At 40.7% G+C, this 19,349-nt stretch overlaps 1 protein-coding gene across 7 annotated transcripts in view; it reads right to left on the bottom strand.

Annotated features, from left to right (window-relative positions):
* Positions 1 to 601: 601 nt before the first annotated feature.
* Positions 602 to 19,349, bottom strand: part of pikfyve (phosphoinositide kinase, FYVE finger containing) — a 35,120-nt gene continuing 16,372 nt past the window's right edge. For all 7 annotated transcript variants that reach the window (XM_072686319.1, XM_072686322.1, XM_072686320.1 and 4 more), the window contains 27 exons: positions 16,685 to 16,865; positions 16,485 to 16,559; positions 16,283 to 16,390; positions 14,858 to 14,998; positions 14,516 to 14,642; positions 12,206 to 13,434; positions 10,224 to 10,324; positions 10,036 to 10,107; positions 9,772 to 9,943; positions 9,229 to 9,407; positions 8,637 to 8,750; positions 8,426 to 8,534; positions 8,175 to 8,329; positions 7,180 to 7,276; positions 6,961 to 7,021; positions 6,725 to 6,871; positions 6,365 to 6,485; positions 6,162 to 6,257; positions 5,975 to 6,058; positions 5,769 to 5,863; positions 5,563 to 5,622; positions 4,090 to 4,266; positions 3,233 to 3,336; positions 2,934 to 3,062; positions 1,624 to 1,885; positions 1,472 to 1,546; positions 602 to 1,163 (listed from right to left, as the gene is read on the bottom strand). In XM_072686319.1, coding sequence (XP_072542420.1) covers positions 1,048 to 1,163; positions 1,472 to 1,546; positions 1,624 to 1,885; positions 2,934 to 3,062; positions 3,233 to 3,336; positions 4,090 to 4,266; positions 5,563 to 5,622; positions 5,769 to 5,863; positions 5,975 to 6,058; positions 6,162 to 6,257; positions 6,365 to 6,485; positions 6,725 to 6,871; positions 6,961 to 7,021; positions 7,180 to 7,276; positions 8,175 to 8,329; positions 8,426 to 8,534; positions 8,637 to 8,750; positions 9,229 to 9,407; positions 9,772 to 9,943; positions 10,036 to 10,107; positions 10,224 to 10,324; positions 12,206 to 13,434; positions 14,516 to 14,642; positions 14,858 to 14,998; positions 16,283 to 16,390; positions 16,485 to 16,559; positions 16,685 to 16,865 — 4,387 coding nt within the window. In that variant the 3' untranslated portion in view covers positions 602 to 1,047. The remainder of the gene's footprint in view (positions 1,164 to 1,471; positions 1,547 to 1,623; positions 1,886 to 2,933; positions 3,063 to 3,232; positions 3,337 to 4,089; positions 4,267 to 5,562; positions 5,623 to 5,768; positions 5,864 to 5,974; positions 6,059 to 6,161; positions 6,258 to 6,364; positions 6,486 to 6,724; positions 6,872 to 6,960; positions 7,022 to 7,179; positions 7,277 to 8,174; positions 8,330 to 8,425; positions 8,535 to 8,636; positions 8,751 to 9,228; positions 9,408 to 9,771; positions 9,944 to 10,035; positions 10,108 to 10,223; positions 10,325 to 12,205; positions 13,435 to 14,515; positions 14,643 to 14,857; positions 14,999 to 16,282; positions 16,391 to 16,484; positions 16,560 to 16,684; positions 16,866 to 19,349) is intronic.

The following is a 19,349-nucleotide window of genomic DNA, read 5'->3' as shown; positions in this document are numbered from 1 at the left end:
TCTTCTCTTAGTCTTCCCCTGCCCTGTGGGCATTGATTACCTTCATTTTCTACATCTTTAAAAGTTGCTTAGAGGAGCCCATGTTTGATTTTGTGCTTCGTACAAAGTTTGACGAGTTAGAGAATTCATAAAGCTAGGAGATCTTGATTCAGCTGACAGCTCCTAATTATAATTGGTGACATGCCTTAGTCAGGATTTGAAAATCTGGGCTTTTGCAAGATTTAGGGTGCCCAAACTCTTCCACTGGCTGCTTTTTCAATTTTTCATTCATTTTTAATGTGATTCTCTTTATCCATGTGGAAGATGTGACACATTAGGAAGAAAATCAGAGAAATCTAAGAGTTCCAAATTTCTAGTGGCAGTGTAAGTTTCAACTAGCTCTACAGTCTGATTACAGTTTCCCCCCAAATCTCTCACGCTGCTTCAGCAATGTACATTTTCTAATTATTTATTTTTACTCGTCAATTTACAGCAATCAGAAATGGAAAAAAGTATACTGTTACTATAAGAATGAATATGTGTGGCAACTGCACATATTCTAGCTATTAACAGCTGCAACAAATCTAAAAAAATAAAATCACAAACTAGAAACAGACAAAAAAAGTGTTAATAATCTTTAATTACATAATCTCTGTACATTTCTGAGAAACTTTTACATTGCCGGATTATTAATATATAAATACGTAAACACCATTTATAGGGACCTAGCATGACAATTTGTTTCAGTGCGATGATCCTTATGGGTTGTACTATAACCCAGTGACCTTTTGTCTTGGCACTTCAAGTAAACTGAAACATGCACAGCGGGGCAGGCTGAAGTCACCTGCTGTGTTCGCGTGTGCTTGTGGATTAAAATCTCGCTACTGTGAATAGTGGAATGTACACTGATATTCCTTCCTTTACTAGCTCCTCGGAAGGCCTGAATGAACCCAATGTGCTTTGTTGTTCGATCCACCAAAGCAGGATGTGTTTTTAAAAGCTTTTCGGCGTCACTGTGGTCTCAATGATAGCAGCTAGTCTATTTCCAGCCCTCCTCAGAAGCACTCCTCAGCAGTTTACCCCTAGTCCTGTCCAGTGGTCAGGGACCATGAGGAAGTACTTGTCCATGGCCTCACAGAAGCGTGCACGGTACAGCTCTGGAGACACCACCGTGGGCATTTTACCTGCAGGGAGTAACCACAATTTACAGAACAACTCAATGCCTCATGCAAGCAAGTCAAAGCAAAGTGCTTCAGTTGCAGGTTTAGACACTCTTCTGGATTCTCATTTAGAAAACACACAAGCTAGAAGTGTTTAAAAACCCTCAATTAGTGCCTTTTCCTGTATAAGCGCCATGGAAAAGCATTGGCAGTAGAATGGGACGCTCTAGAGCAGCTGCACATTAGTCTAAGGTCACCATGCCCAATGCAGAGTGTCAGCTAGGGGGAGGGGGAGACAGATAACAGAGATGATAATAAAGCTTGATTGCTACCTTGCCCTCCAAGTATTCCTGTAGATTTCACCACCATCTCCAGTTTTTTGTCCCATGTGAATGTCCGGATGTAATCTGGAAAGACAAAGGTTTCTTCACGAGTCTATTCAGCATGAACCAAAAACAAACCTCTAAGTGCCTCCACTGCTTACCAATGATGCCCACAACCAGCTGGTCAGTGGAGTCGTCACGGCCCACCAGCAGCGAGTAGTCGATGATGAGGTGGCTAGAGAGGAAATAGGCATCGCTGTGGATGGCGGCGCGCAGGATGGCTTTGCAGTGGGAGCGGATGTAAAGTGGGTTATCGTGCACCAGCTTCAGAAGGTTCTCGTCCAGCAGCACCACCTCACAGCTCTCCTTACCTTGATCCGTCTTTACATTCCGGTTTCTCAGGGAGCCCTTCAGATCAAATACCTGCAGAATTACAGGAAAGGCCAAAAAAGACATTATATGAAGGTTTAATAATAATAATTGCTTACGAATATGATGATAAAATGACCAGTGCATACTATGAAAGTCGCCTGAAATCAGGGCAAAAATTATATAGACAGAAATGATTAATAAATGATCAGATATATGTATTTACCAGATCCTTTGAGGAAGGAATTTATGAGGTTTTTCTAATGCCGATTTAAAATGTGACTACCTTGTGCTATATTTATTTTTTAATCTCTGATACTTTTTAGAGTAGAGATACTCTCTTGACTTGATCATCTTAAAGTACTTACTCTGCATAAGGGAAACACACAGCTAACACCACAGCAGAGTGAGAGCTATAGTTCAGAGCAGATTTGTTGAACTGCCCAAAACTGATACCCTCAGATACCAAGACACCACCCCCTTCTAACAAACGGAGCAAATGTGATTCTCATTTTTTAGGAAAACTCTTCAGTGCATTGTGGTCACAGATTTATACTCCTAATTAAGGCTGAAATTATTTAACTTGCCTTTTGCAAGAAAAAAAAATAAAATTAATAAATAATAAATAATAAAATGAAAAAGAATTTCATCCATCAGCACATTTTGTCACAGAAAACACCAGATTTTTTTGCTAGGCAAGTTGGAGGTTCTAAAGATGTTCATTTTGAATAATCAGTGATTGTGGATGATTAATAAATAGATAAGCAGATAATATACAATATATTGCCCAAAATTTGACGACACTCATTCTAATTACTGACTGCTATAGCCAGTTGCACCAGCTGAACATACGTTTGATCGTTGCCTAATTTAAAATCAAAGCTCAGTGCAGAGACACCTGCAACAGGTCCATACTGAAGAGCTCAGTGATTTTCAACCAGGCACAATCATAGGATGCCACCTTCGCCAAATATTTGTCTCGGCCAGCTGTAAGTGCTATTACTGTGATTGGCCCCCTGTGCACATAGCTGGAAAAATCCAAACACCACATGGTTTGATGTATTAGAGCTAAGAGCACTATGGGCTAAGAGTAGTCACACACCTGTGCCATCTTGCGTCCATAGAAAAGGTTCTCCATGACTAGGAGATCCAGTTTCTTTTCTGTGTTGTTCTGCGAGTTCTTGTAGCCGATACGGTAGACTCCCAGAATCTTGGCAAGTGCTGTAGGCCTCTGGAGAATACAGGACGCAGAAATAGACAGTGACCATGCAAAGCTACAGATACATAACTCCAGACTTCTGAAGAACACAAACTCGGCCTTTGTCTTTGCCTATGTTAACATGCGCAGATGTAAATCTAGCAGACAAGGTGTAAAAGCAATGCACTGCAAGTGTAATCTACCTTCTGTTGGACAGCGCCAGTGATGTAAGTGAAATAGTTGGGGGCAAAGTCCAGGAAAGACTGCACCTCTAGTCTGGGCATCTGCTTCAGGATAAACCGGTCATCTGGGGATAGAGACAATTTAGAATTATTGTTAATAGTAGTTAAATTAACAGAAGAACACTAATACTCCTAAAAAAGCCAGAACACACTGTAAGTAACCAAGAGCTCTGATATGATTTATAGTTTTCAAAACTTGATGTGCTTTTTTTTTTTTTTTTTTTTTTGTATTCTGTGTCAAAACTTGCGTGGGGACAGGCCCTAAAGCTTTGGATATTTGAAACGGAAATTAAAAGCTATCTTAATCTGAATATGTATGTGTAAAATATTTGTAATTTTAAATAAAGAAAACATCCATCCATTAATTAATAAATTCATAATTTCTAGACGGAAATATTGCTCATTCACTCAGCCCTAATACGAACTGATGCATTCTAAAAAAAATACTGTAGCATTTCCCCTTTTTCATTTTTTTTTTAAAGCTAATTTTTCAGGCCGCCAATCACCCAAACCCACCCACCACCACATGCAGTGCTCCAGACACTACCGGGAGGTTAAGGAGTGACTCATGCGCAACCAGCCACCGCCCCCTTTTGAAATGCTGCAGATGCAATGTCACCGGACAGGTACCCAGCTTCAGCTAGCAGACACCGTGCCAGCCAGCATCACACTGGTTGGTTCGAACCAGCTATCCTCGTCACAGAGGCAGTGGCTTAATCCGCTGGACCACTCGAAGCCCCATATTGTAGCATTTCTGAGATTATTCATTAGAAAATGAAAATGACATTTCATATAGAAATTGTGTGCACACACTTTACCTTCGGTGGCATAAAAGACGGCTCCAGACTTTCCGCCTCGTGCCTGCCAGTTGACGCAGTGGGAAAGCGAGCGAACAAAGTCTTCCTCTGTGCTCTCCATCACCTCCTCCCGCATCTTATGGAATTCCTCTGCATAGTAGATACGGCAGTAGAACTTGGCACTGGCGTCTGAGAACTCTGCATTAAAAACATAAGACTCTCACCTCAGACATTTTCACTGGATCAGATCAGATTATGCATATATAGACAGATTACTAGTATTTGCTATTCCACAGTTTAACACTGAATGCTGATCCTGGAGACAAGACCACAACTGACTGCAGTCATACTGAAAGATTAAATATTGCACTGCCCAGCATTTATATTTAATGTGATTAGACGCTGACTTCTGGTATCATCACACACCTGAAAAGGCCAACAATGCTAAAAATGAATTACTACTTCTAAATGGGCTTTAATAAATGCATTTCCCTAATCTGTTTCTGGTATTAGTTATAGAGAGTCACACGAATTTACTATTGCCTGTTAAAAGAATAATGTTTAGGCATTCACCGATCTGGGAATTGTGAGGAAGCAATCTAGCTAGGTTTCATAAGCTACACCAGGGCTCAGAAACAAAAATAAAGAAAGAAATTCTGTTTGATATGAGCACAACAAATACTTCAACTGAACATTGAGAAAACAGTTAGAACAAAATGAAAAACACAGTTAATCGCTCTGAAGATTTGAAAGTAGGCCGAATATAATGGACAGTAAGTTAATATTTGCAACGGAGCCGACACACCCCCCTTAAAGGTGTCCTAAAAAGGAATACTGTATTTACCTTGTTATAGCTAAATAATGGTACGTTACATGACATGCCCCCTCAATTTACATACACCCAGTTCACTAATGAAAGCCTTGCCATGCCTATTACTGTCAGACTCTGCTAGATATCAGAAGATGGGTTGCTAGATGATCCAGGCCTTGTGACTGGGGACTTTGACTGAAGCAAGCGTGTATCCTTGCTAGGCTAAAAGCTAACCCTAGATGACTGTCTTTATCATCTCTTCAGCTAGGTAAACACACACTGTGACGGATATACACCACAATCGGGAATTCATTCCAAAATTTAATTACAATATTCTTGTTACAGTTATAAAAAACGTTATGATAGACTTCATGGTTTCTGTGAGAGCTGTCCCAGTGTCTCACTGTAACCAAGCCAATCAGAGCAGAGCTCATCACATCAAGGCCAATATGAAAGGAAAAACTGTGTGTTTCATTCTGAGATCAAACCATGGGGTAATAAATGTGTGTAAATTCACATCTGGGCATCTTTTTACCCTGATCAGTCACATATCTTCTATGTAGACATCAGAGAATAAATAATAAAATAATAAACACTGAATAAATACATTATTGTATTTTATCATTATTATGTATTTGGAAGCCATAACAGAATGTTTTGGCTCAACTATTAAAAGTACTCACGCAGTTCAATGTGTGGGTTGCCAGTCTGCTTCTTCTGTTTGTCACCAGTCTCCGGCTCCTCTGTGGGAGGAAGAGGGAGAGAGAGAGAAAATGACACTAGGACTCCAAGTGCTTCACACTTCATAATGACTTCTGCTTTAATTAACAAGTTTAGGAAATGGGACATTTCTTTAATAGGTTTTACTTAGCAAGGATGAATGACTAACTGAGGGGGTCTGCGTCTACGCTGCTGCGGCCCAGCTGAGACGCGCTGACCTCGCTGGCCTTGGCTGGACTGTTCCTCACCCTGCTCTCTCCAGAACTACACACAGGAGAGAAGAACAGGTCAATGCACCGTTAAACACATATCTCAGTGCTAGGCATCGGTGTGAAATGCGAAGTGTGAAAACTCCATATCCAGTCATGTGCAGACCTGATGGTCTGGGAGGTGTCCTCCCCAGAAGCCTTAAGCGTAGTCTTGGAAAGCTCTTCAAGGGCATTTTTGTATTCTTTACAGCTGGAAGGCAAAGGGAAGCTTTTAAAAAAAAGACACTTAAGAAAGGAAACTAAAGAAAGCTTGAGTGCAGAGTGAGGCTGATCAAGGCTGAAAGGCAGCATACCTGAGAGCAAAGGCAATGATTGAGCTGGGCTCCTTCTCACACACTGCAATAGGAACTCGCTCATGCTCATACATCAGGTAGTGCTTGTCTGGGTCACTAAAACAAAAAAGGATTAAAGAGGAGAAAGAGGATTATCATTTCCTATCCAATCTCTCCAATGTATGTCTAACACATGACAATGACAAATATCAGGTGATGCTTACAAAGGTAGAGGAATGGGGTTATAACTGTTTCCAGGTAACAAATTGGCCAAAATGGTTTTCATGGTGGTCTTCTCTTTCACTTGACTGTCATTGGAACCCAGTAGGTGTCCATCAAACACATCTAAAAGGGGCAGGAGGCAAAGAGGCAGGATGTTATGGACCATTCCATACAACAGTCATCCCTGCGTTTCAAGACCGTTGGGCCCTGGCCCGCTTAGTCTCTCAATTTACCCTACGGTGAACCCCTGATGCCATCCTGAAGTGCTGCTCCATTACTTTATCAGTTTAAGGATGCTCTTGGAAGGGTGAGGGATCAGATGATAACATTAGCATCTACAAGTCTTACAAGTGTGCATTCACCTTCTGGGATGCTGACAGAGTCCTGATCAGGGAATGAAGGTCCAGGTGTGAGGAGCTCAGAACCTTGCTCTGCTGGTGATGGAAGCTGCAGCAGGGAGGATGATCCAGAGCCTGAAGGCATTGTGCTGAGGTGCCGGTCCTCTTGCACTGAGAATTCAAGGTCAGTCAATCAACTGTACAAGCAAATCAAGATGTGATGGTATGTCCTACAGGTCAATTAAGCACCATCAACTCACCTTTCTCACCATTCTGTACCACGGGGGAGGGATTGCGAGGGGAGGACTCCAAAACACTCGTCTGTCAATACAATAAACAAAACTGTGTTGCACTGCAACTCATTGTATCGGCTCCAAAAGCCATATTTACCGTTAGTATGGGCCTCAGGTTTATCACAGGAAGCAGAACACAACATCTGTATTCAGAAACATGTGTCAGTGGCACGCTAAGTTGCTAACCTTGCTGTCATCATTGGTAGTCTGTCTAGGTCTGCCAGGGCTGGCTGGAACAGACAAACGCTTCCTGCCTTTCTCCAGCTGGAACAGATCCTGCAATCTGACAGACAGACACACTTCATGACCACAGCTACTTAATATTATGTTTAGGAACATTTTAATGTCTGTGCTGTGATTGTTTTACCCAATTTTTGGTCCAAACACTAGGAGGGTGAGGACAAGCCCATGTCTCCTCCAATACAAGCAAAGTAAATGTACTGTGCCGCCTCTTTTTAAACTGCTGCACAAGGCACAATGTGCTCCGAGCATGTTGGCTGCCTAGTGCAGACACCTTTGCCGGCTAGCATCACAATGGGAGTGATGAGGGGAGAGCACGTCATCCACCAACCCAGAGAGAGCATGGCCAATTGTGCCCTCTCAGGCTCCAGCTGCTGATGGCAAAGCAACCCACTGGCCATAGTGCCAGCGTCTTAGTCAACTGAGCCACTCCGAGCCCCAAGCTGTGTAAATCAAATTTATCATAAACAATGTTTTCCCCCCAGGTTTGTTAACTGATTTTTATATTATTATTATTATTATTATTAAACAGCTCATATAACATTAAAGGGTATGCCTTTAATAAACATCAATATTTATTATATATCAATAGTTATGGGCTCAATTTAATGGCCTAAAATATTTGGGAAGAAAATAACATTATTATTTATTTGTATTTGTTTATTTGTAATTCAGGGTTAACTTTAATTACAAATTAATTATTGAGTTCTTGGGTAAGACTCCTAACTCACCTACATATGTAACATGGTTACTCAACTCTGGCTAAATCCATTAATTATCCAAACTTAAAATAACAACAAAACAAAATAAGAGCCACTCATAAAACTACTTACATAAATATATAAATAAACAAATTAAAGAAGTCAAAAATATTTAAATTAATCTTTTAATTAAATAGAATTAAAAGCAGTCAGTTGCAGTTGCATGACGCAAGGGCTTACTTGCTGTTCCAAGACTGCAGCGTCTCACACAGGCTCTGCTTCTTTAACACCACAGTCTCCAGAACAGCCTGCAGCTGCTGAGACGTTTCCACTCCACTGGCCTGCAGTCGCGCCTGCAGTTTCTCTATACAGCTGCGCAACTCTGCCTCCTCCATCTGACCGAACAAAGACCCACATTTAAAGGCCAAGCTGTCACCTGACAAAAAAATGACACGCTGCAAGAAGCACTGGGATTACCACTGTGAACTTACATCCTTCTGTGCAAACAGGTCCTCCATTTTCTCCTCACGCGTTTTGCTGAAAGTGTCCGTTTTTAAAGAGGTGAGCCGGTCGTCTATTGCTGCGTATACCTGGGTCACCCTGAACAAAAGAGAGACCCAAAGCCATTCATGTAATCCAGAAGGCTGCTGGCACAGGCGCTGGTGAGGAGTTATGAGGTAATCAAGTCATAGAGAGTCTTACTTCTGGGAGAAATCTTTGAGGTCCTGCTGCAGACTGGTCTTGCAGGGGCCTTGGTTTCTGATGAAGATTTTAGGAGGAGGCAGGCATATCTCGAACAGTCGCACTGGGATATAACTGCCGATAAGAACAGACAGACCTAAATTATTCACCACAGACAGAAACATCACAGGCACCATGGAAGTGAACTGGTGACAAAAAGGCTGTTCACTGCTAGAGGAAGTAAGTAAAGCACTGAATACCTGAATTGCTGCATTATTCACTAGAAAAATGTGGTTTCATCTTTATCCAAGTCAAAGTTATAAATAAACACAATCTAACTAAATGAATAACACAGCAACAGTTGTACCATTTATGTCTTATTGAGCACGGCCCTCTTCAGGTCATGCCACAGCCTCTCAATAGGGTTAGGCAGTGCAGAAATCCAGGTAAATAAAATCAAATAGTGTATTTGCTTTTTTTTATTGCAGCTGTATGACAGATTACTACTGCACAAATAAAACCATGACCATTTTCACTGTACAAACATAAGCTGCTGATTCCCAAACTCACAAGACTTCACATAGTGTCTGCAGGATGGACTACAGAAGTTCACCTGAAAGAGGCCACCATCTGATTGTAGGAGAAATACTGGTGGTAGTCTTTGTGAATGGAGTGGCCACAGGGCTCAGCGTTGGCACGACGAGTGTACTGGTGGCCATAGAACCGCAACTCCAGATACTTGGCGAAGGACATTGACCATGAGTCACTGGACAAGGGGACCACTGGAGTCACCTGCCATCAAATAGGAATGGACAATTAATTAGTAAGACACTAAAGCAAACGCCTCATAAATCTTACATACAACCCTGCACCCAGCCCTGTTTGTAGCACAATATTAAGGTGCATTTCATTAGTTCTACTGCATTTAACTTCACAGAAATCCTAAAAAAAAAAAAAAATTCTATTGCTCCATAGTGCTAATCCAGGTTCCTATGTTTCATAAAGATGTAGATAAGTAGATCAGACCACAGTTACCATATCGGTACGTCCCTAACTTGTACACAGTGTAAGACTCTTATTTGCGGCTCCAGTGCTAAACTTCGGACAACCAACATGTCTTGGTATGGGGTTTGTACTTCTCTCCTGACCCAGCTACCTGTTTGCAGATTCGGCACCAAGAATAATTGAGGATGGTGTGCTGGTAGCCAGGCACGGGTGAATCCAACTCCTTCAGAACAATCTGGACACAGCCATTTCCATGCACAAAACGCCGGATATGGTGAACCATCGGAGTCTCGCAATACATGCTCGGGCACTGGTAAGAGGGTCTGCATCAAACACAAGATCCAACATCAGTTATGATAAGAAACACAAACCCAGAAAAGAGAGCATGACACTATCCTGTAGAAAACATCCTTACCTGAAACAGTATCTTTCCAAAAATATGCCAAGCGTCAAGTCATTCTTTCCATAAAATTCCATCGTCACAATCCTAAATGCAGACAGCAAATACCGTTATTTTCCAAATGACAGCTCCAGAAATGCATGTAGAGGTCAAGGTAACATTCTCTGTAGTTTATAGGAAATGTAGAAAAATAATGCATTTACCATGGGCTGACGCAGTGGTTTGGAGCATTGTGAGACTGTGTAGAGGAGCTGCTGAACAGCACACACAGTCGCTGATGATTTATTGGATTCAGGCAGTCCAGCTGTGTTAAAGTAAAACACGAATACCACTCAGCAAATTCAGATCAGATGTTTCTGCTTTGACCGTTTACATTCATATATGTAACTGTGCTTACAGTAAACACGCCTCTGCCCTGAAAGGACCCACATTAGCACACCTGTTTAAATCAGTAGCTGCTGATTGGCAGCTGGAACCGAGTAATGATGACAGTGATTGGTTAAATGCATGTGCAGTATGTATTAGCAAATGTGTCAACAGTATTGACATTCATTACTCAGGTAGAAGTGTAGATACTAGGGTTTTAAAAGACTTCTATAGAAGTTAAAGTATCAACTTAAGCTTTTTACTCCAGTAAAAGTGTCAAAGTACTGGTTTCAAAATTACTTAAAGTAGAAATGTTAAAGTAAAGTAAGGAGAACAAAGGATAAAAGCTTAGGCTGCACCACAGGGGCCTATAGTGCACTACCCCACCATAGTGCACACCCAAGCCATAATGACCATCATGCTATATTAAAATGTTAATGTTGAAAAATGTTGGGATGCACTAGGCTGCCTGTTTCAGCTACATATCTGCCTATTGAAAATGAATGAATTTTAGTAATATCAAATATATTAAAGGAGCATCTATGTGCACTACTGAGCATTAGCATGTGTTTCATGGAGGGGAAATATAATGAGTAGTTGCCTATGAGTTTTGTAATGGTGCAAAAAGTAAAACCTCAGAGGCATGTTATTATTAATAACCCTTATTGGAATGTAAATGTGGAGCTTAGTCGGGACATTTCACTCCAGTTCTCTTGAGCCACGGACATCTCTCTCTTTATACTAGGCTACATACGTCCGGATGGTGTATTTTATCTGGAAAACTTTTTATTTATTTAATTATTTATTTTGGAGAAATGACAAGCCAAAAACCTGAAAGCGAAATTAAATAACGAAAGCACAGTAGAATAAGTAGAAAGTACAGATAATTATGTGAAAACGTAAGGAGCAGAAGTAAAAAGTCGGCTAAAAACAATTATTACTCCAGTAAAGTACAGATAACAAAAATTTCTACTGAAGTAAAGTCAGTCATGTATCTGACCTAGGATCACATACGAAAGTGATTCAAATCTCATAAAAAAATATCCTATTTTTGAGTTCACGTAGCTGTGAAAAAAATCAGATCAGTGTACAACTGAGGCATTAATCACCTGTTCAGCAAAAAAACAAACAGCTGATTATCAAAACTATCACCAAATGTGGTCATGTAATGATTATGTAAACATTATGGCTATCTGTCAGCAGCACACTCTATATAATAACGGTGTTAAGCAATGCCATGATCTGTATATATTTAGTATCTTTCTCTGTATTGATATCTGAACCGGAAGTGGGAGTGACCTAGACCTGAAGTTTAATGGTTAATTTACTTTTAATTGGTACTTTAAGGCCTTTTCATTATACATGTACGATTTAAAAATGACAACAAATGACAAAACCTGCCTTATTTGGGGAAAGAAAGGAATAGAAGGTTCAGTAATTGGGGTGAAGCCTCAGATGCACATAAGCAAGAATTTACGTTAAGTTTATGTCAAGGTCATATCTAACCAGGTTATATGTTGTTACTTACTGATCAAAAACTGGGACTTGCTCACATCATTTTGCTCACCCCCTCTTCTCAAGAGAGAATCATGATGCCACAATAACCAGTAGTGAACATGCTTGTGTTTCAATTGGACTCATCTTTGGTCCTTTCTGGAAATTAGACAGATATTCTAATATTCTAAACTACCAGAGATCTGATATCTGAACTCTATACTTGGCCAGAGAACAGTGTAGAACCAGCATATTACATTTTGGTCAGTTTCTTATGTGTTTAATCCAAACAAGGACAAAAGCCAGCTGGGAGTTCACCACTTACCTTGGTGGCCCAAGCCATTTCACTCTGTCCCGGTGCCTTCTCCTCCTCACTGTCCGCCTTCACTGGCGCCTTTGCCGGCGGGGGACTGGCAAAGGGGTCTATGTCCCGCTGCCGGATGCGTCCTCCTTGAGCACGGTAGTCTGCCAGCATACGGGCCAGGTCGTGATTACTGCTCAGCTGCTCTACGATGCGGGCCGTGGTGAGCATGTGAGAGGGTAGCACCTGGGCGGGGCGCTGCTGGCATCCCGTCCCGTTGCTTAGAGACCCTCCAGGTGGGGCAGTGTCCTTCAGTAGGAGCTTCTTGCGGCGGCCATCCAGCTCCTTATAGTCCTTGTTGAGGAGCGGCGACAGGTAGACCTTCTCAGGAAAGTAGTCTCGACTGGGACAGCGCAGGCCGGCTGTTGTCAGCAGGAAGGGTTCACGGAAGGTTATAAAGGGTGAGATGCACAAGATGATGTCTTTAAGCTCTTGCTTGAAGCAGGCCGAGATGGACTTGAGACGATCGTCTGTTGAGGCCACCTGCTCGGCCACAAAGAGGCCAGTGTCGTCCTGAAGCGGGTCCCTAAAGAGCCGCGCTGGAGGAAGGGAAGTCTCAGAACCAGCGCTGTCCTCTTGCATGGTACCCTCTTCATCTCCATTTTCTTCTGCATGCAAAGGTTCCTTCACCTCCTCTTCTGCAATCTCCTCTAAATCTGAAATCAGGTAGGGTGGGGATACAGGTGGTGGTTGGCTCATGGAACAGGACACCGGGGTGGAGGTCTTGACCTCTTCAGACTCTCCTCCAAGTGGTGATGCACATGGGTCATTTCTACTCACTTTAGGGCTTTCTCCGTCCTTCAGTGAGGATTCAGAGATAGAGGTTTGTCTGCTGTGGCTTTTTATAATATCCTGGAGCCCAGGCTCAAACTCAGCTTCTGATAGGAACTGTCCATGATCTTCTCCTATACCAGTTCCATTCCCTTGGCAGTCTCCCTCAGCCTCATTCTCTTCTTCCCCTGCAGCGCTTTCCAGCAGACAGGGGAAGGAGGTGCTCTTAGACAGGCTTGGAGGCATGGCAAATTCATCCATAAGGAAGGAGATTTCCAGCTGGGAGTGATAAGCCACGCAGACCATCATCGTAATGATCTCTTTCACTCTGGCCAGCTCATACTCTGAGGCACCGCGGAGCTTGATGGTGCAGCCCAGCTGAGGAGGACATCCCTCGAAGAACATCAGGGTCTTCAGCTCGTCTGTCAAAAAAAAAAAAAAAAAAAAAAATCAGCAGATCAACAAAGATGCAGGTGTAATTTACATAAGACAATCTTTGAGCCTGAATTTGTCCATGTTTTTTACATATTTAATGGTAGCAGTGGGGGGTTTTGTCATGATTTGGTGTGCCAGTCACATGGAGAATACTGGGATGTGCAAAGACTGATTAACATAATGCAGAACCAAAGTTCACAACTGAGAGTTCTACCTGGAAACAGTTTGCCACACTCCCAATGCACTCCTGTTAGCAATTACCTGCACGTCAAGCATGGTCACATGTGCAAGAAGAGAACTGAGAAGCTGACCAAAGGGACAATCCTGACTGTTGGCAGGGAAAATCTTGCGCATGTGACGGTGCTTAAAGGCCGTGTCTGTGCGAAAGTCCACTTTTGCCAGAGGACTTTCCCAGAAGACTCCCTGCTGCTAGACTCAGGTCAAATATAAACACATTTGTCTGCAGTGACTAGTTATTACCCAGTAACACACCAGTGAAAGCAATTTTGACAGTGATGGTGATCTGACCAGCTCAGTTTCTCAGCAGCTTTATAGGATTAGGATCATCTTAAATGGTAGAGAGAGTGTTACATGTGATGCTCGCTCTACCAGTTAACACAGTAACACAGTCCTGTAGATCACAACACTTTTAAAGCTAAATGTGTTTAAATATATATATATATATATATATATATATATATATATATATATATATATATAAAAAATCAAGTGTTTATATGTATATAAATCAAGTGTTTATACTGCAGAACAGAGCTGAATACAAAATACAGAAGAGTCAATATGTGACTTTTGTTTACCGCTATACCCTTAAAGTGCAGTATGTGATATAATGGTGGTAGATTTCAGAATAACATCTGGCTTCAACAGACAATTTCTCCACTTAAACAATTTTCATTTCCATAGCCTTCAAATATTTCTCTTAAAAATATATATAAATAAATAAATAAATAAATAAATTAATTAATTAATGGCACTCAAACCTTCAAACGAACAAGCAAAAACAATGACCAGTAAACAGATAAGGGCCAGTAAAGCACACACACTCACTGTTGGGTAGTTGGAAGGAGTGAAGGTAGAACTTGTGGCATGTACCCAAACGAGGTTTGGTCAAAAGCTGATCCATAGACATGACTAAATCACCCTGAGTCATTCGACTCACTCGATCCAGGACTTGCTGCAAAGACAGACGAACAACAACAACAAAAAAAACATATAAACATAAACATGTGTAAAAAAAAATGTTAAAACCACTTTCATAAACGAGTGGCATCTACATTCTTCAGTGAGCACTGAGCAGGATGTGAGGGAAACCACAGCACACTGACACAACATGATTTCTAAACAGTGGGAACTGGGTTCGGCTCAAGGCCAAATATTAGGTGTACTAACAGGTTTGACATTGATGACCAGTGTGATGCCATGCTCCAGCAGCATGTCCTGAGCAATGCGCGAAACTGTCTTCTCCACCAGCACCAGGTTGGGTCGTACATCAGCTATCCGCTGCACATAGTTCTTCAGAAACTCCCGCTCCTGGAGAGAGCATCCATAAATACTGTAATACTTGTTCAAGAAGAAAGCAGGCAGTCAATGCTAACTGGTAGCTATACGTAGAGAATGCACGATCTGCATGATTCTATAAAGTTGGTTGTTGCCTTGAGATGACAATGAGATGATAACTTGTGTATTTACACTGATTGTACAAAAAGCACAGATCACCAATATAAAAAAGGCAAAAACCACAAACAGAAGAATAATAGCTGCTTGGACCACAAGAGCATTGTAAATCTGCTGATAAAAAGTTTTCTATATAGGAATGCAGAAAGCATATTGTTGTTGTCAATCTCCATTTTTGCTGTTTTTCTCTTTTTGACAAATGAAATCTGGTAGTTGTTCTTTACTTTTTGTCACAATTTCAGTATACATGGACCAAGAGAAATGCTCCAAAATGACTGGATATGAAAACAATATTCACACTGACTTCCACTGAAAGTTTAGATGTTTTTTCATTCTCCTGTAAAGCTGATATTTTGGACATAAAATGTTTTCTTTAAAAGAAAAGTTTTTACGATACCGTTAAGCATCTTAAGCTTTAAATGCTACATTCCCATTACTGTAAATATGGCAACTGAAGTCACAGACCATGACGATATGTTTATTGTGAAAACTTGACTCAAATAAATAATAATCAAAACACATCCCACTGGTTTCTTTGTCAAAAATACAATATTTGTAATTGGAAAACATTCATTTTAAATACAACAACACACTAAATCTATAGGATGGTAAAATGAACTGAAATACCTTATTAAAGCCAAAACAGTTTGGTTTTTTTTGTGTATAGCATATTCCTCTGTTATGGTGTGACTTATTGCATTTAACAAATATTAACATTTCAAGACAGACACTATTCTGTATATTCAACAAAAAATTGTAAAACTCATAACATGATTATGAATACATTTAAAATAAGTAAATCACCCCCAACCCTAGTCCCATTACTTACATATGATGCAAATAATGTAATTAAAGTATTGGAAGCCCAGAAAAACTTGAGGCATGCCTTGGTTGATGGACTACATTTGGGTTAAGGGGGGGGGGATTAAAGTATAATAAATTATCACTAATATCAATTTATATCTTAAAGAACTGCTTAATAAAAAAAAAATGAAGTTTTCAATTTTCAAAAATGAAACTGCTAGACATCAGTCCAGGAGATGTTAAGATGTTCTCTAGGCCCAGATATTAAAACCTGACTAAAATAGAGTCACATTTTTCATACTTTTTAGTTTAATTAGGTTTTTAGTTTAGTTTTACCTGCAGCACAATTGGGTCAATGCAAGTGAACTTGGTCTCTTCTCTATAAAGATACTCAATTGAACACTTGAGCAGGAGGATCTTGGGGTTCTTGATATAAGAGTTCATCTGTAAAACATTTTAAAAAGATCTACAGTTGGTAAAGTACATTAATCCACCATACACACAAGCAGTGTGTCTAAGCATGAACAAATGTACATACCTTTTTGTGAGCAATATTTTTAGTGCAAACGAAGCCGTTCACCACAACGGAGTCAAACTTCTTTCCTCCAGGTATCTACAAAAGGACACAGGAGCAAATGTTGTCATGATTTGCTGGGAAGGGACAAGGGAAGATTTAAAGACTCTTTTCTTTTTGTTTAATGATTTAACACGGAGATGAGTACGCTGCCATTCTCGCACCTTTTTGATGTGGACGAGCTGGCGAATGTCCATGTCGTCATCACAACTGCGAACATCTGGCCGCACTGTCTGCACCACCTGCCGCACTACGGGCACAATGATGTCCCGCCAGGAGAGAGACAGCGACTCGCTGTAGAGCAGCTGCTGCAGCAGAGCCATCATATGGCTGTGGTTGGCAGAACTGAAGAATAATAGAAAGCTTAAAAAACACGTTTCAGTGCACGGCTGAATTGTCCAAACAGCTGTAACTCAGACTTTACGGACACTGATGAATTTACAGTTCCTCCCTTTCCCTATTGCTGTGTTCAGATCATCAGATCATCCTCATATTCCACTCTTAGCAGCATTAAATACATGACAGGGCGTAGATTCAACAGGATTCATTCCACCCAATATTGTGTTTTTTCCACCAAGGTGTCGGAGAAGTTTTTTTGGTTTTTTTTAAGTTGTTCTTTGATGTAGAAATAGGAGGAATGCGACTTTGGATGGTGTGAAAAATGCTCAGATTTTACAAGCCTATTCACAATCCTGTTATTTTGCTTAGCTTTTATGGGGGGCTTATGGCAAAAATAATAAGCTCTGCTTCTATTGGCCGGTTTACGTCACTGCATACCATAGCCAGACATGTATAAAGTACTAGAGACCCAGAGTTGAAGTGCTCTATCAAAAAAGGGACTTGAGTAGAAGTAGAAGTGATCTTTAAGCTCCATACTTAAGTAAAGGAACTAAAGTATTTAACATTGTTATACTTAAGTATTGCAAGTAGTTTATTCTGAAATGTACTACTTAAGCATTGAAAGTAAAAGTACAAGTATTGTGCTCTGTAGTTCTTACAGAAAGCAGTCAAACATCTGAATATCTTTGTTTATATTATTTTAAATGCTCAGACTTAAGGACTGTCACAATTTCTTTGGCTGCAGTACAAGGACAGGACTGTAGAAGACAGAGTTCATGAACATGAGTCTTCAATTAACTCTAAACAAACTCGCCCAAAAGAAAGAAAGGCTGAACAGAACTGACTCAACCTGCCTTATACAAGATATCATCTGTAAAAACAAGTGAAGAGAGGATCTTAAAACACTGAACTTCACTCTCTGTAAACTAAACTACAGCTAAAAGATCTCAGGCCATTACAAGTATACAAGTATTTGAAGGTGGTGAAGAAGGTGTTTCTACTGGTGGTTCTTTTTCCATCTGGAAATAAACTTAGAAAGCTCTAGCATTAGTCTCCTCACTGCAGCAGCGGAGTGAGAGGAAGAATGGCAGCATGCTCATGGCTCGATTGCTTGTTCTGCTTAATGTTGAGGCGGCTTCATCAAACACGGTGACAGTGCCATCTAGCATTCTGGCGTTGTGATAATATGGGTTTGAAATGATTTGTGCTAATTTTATAATATTAACCGATGCAATAAACTCATCCAAAATATGTAGTGAAGTACAAGTGGAAGTAGAAGAAAAACCAAATAATACCCCAGTAGAGTACAGATACAGCATTTTACTACTTAAATACAGTAGTGAAGTACTTTACTTCCTTACTATACATCTCTGACCATAGCATAGCTTTAAGCAGATTGTTTCACTATCCTGTTAGTGCCAGTGTAAGATTATCATGCTGATGAGAAAGAAGCCAGGTTAGCTTTTAGCTTAGCATGTTTTCCCCAGGTTTCTCTGGAGTCTAACTGGCATCTTCGCTTCTGATGCATGTTAAGCACTAGTTTGTTAAGGCAGCTGAGGTGGTCCAGTTTGTTTTTCAAAGGAAGGGGGCGTTAGAGAGCAGAAATGGTAAAAGCCAGTGGACTAGTGTTGGATCCAGGTTTGCTTCCCCTGTCTTCGCTTCATCGCATGATAAAGTTTCCCTTCCCTTCTGCGGAGACTGGCGCAGGAAAAGCCACAGTCATGAAGCCTGGTTTGTCGGAACCAGCGTTCCCATAACTAATCTAGTCTGGTAGTGATATGCTCTCCAGAGTTACAAGCTGTTTCAACAACACTGTATTCTTCCCAAGTTTTGATTATGCTGGGTTTTCCTTTTAATGAAGAGACATCAGTGTTTAAGGTACATGCGTTCACCCCCATGTACTAAACTCACATTATTTGACTATGGCAAGATAGACAATTTTCCATTCTAGGGCACCTTTAAGCAGATAAGATATGCTCATTACAAATCACCTTAAAAAAAAAGCAGGCAAACTGAATGAGATGACAGGGTTGTTTGGTACACCTGTAAATTGCTAGGATGCAAATACCTAGCTTCTTTCATATTGTTATACATCATAGTTTTAACATTCTGCTTCTGGAGGACTGATGTCCTGCACTGTTTGGTGACTTTACTGCTCAAATATGTCTACAATACATGGCAGTTTGAGTTGAATCAGGTGTGTTTATGCAGGGAAATTACCAAACTGTGCTGGACAGCAGTCCTAAAGCACTAAAGAACCCTGCCCTACAGTGCCAGTGTATTCATACAGTGTATTCAACATTACAGCTCAATTCTGAGGTAAAAGGTGTCATTTAGACAAATGTAAAGTTTGTAAAGTGCCAGTTTATGCAGTACATACTTCTATAACTTATAACTGAAGGTACATTAGCCTAAATTTCCCCAGAAGAGTAATTACATTCACACAAGAAAGAAAAAACAAACACATAGACTTTCAGATCATCATAGACA

The sequence above is a fragment of the Salminus brasiliensis genome, chromosome 8 (assembly GCF_030463535.1).
Source record: "Salminus brasiliensis chromosome 8, fSalBra1.hap2, whole genome shotgun sequence".
NCBI classification, from domain to species: Eukaryota; Metazoa; Chordata; class Actinopteri; order Characiformes; family Bryconidae; genus Salminus; species Salminus brasiliensis.
Note: the sequence above shows the minus strand (reverse complement) of the source record. Positions and strands in the feature narration are given on the sequence as shown.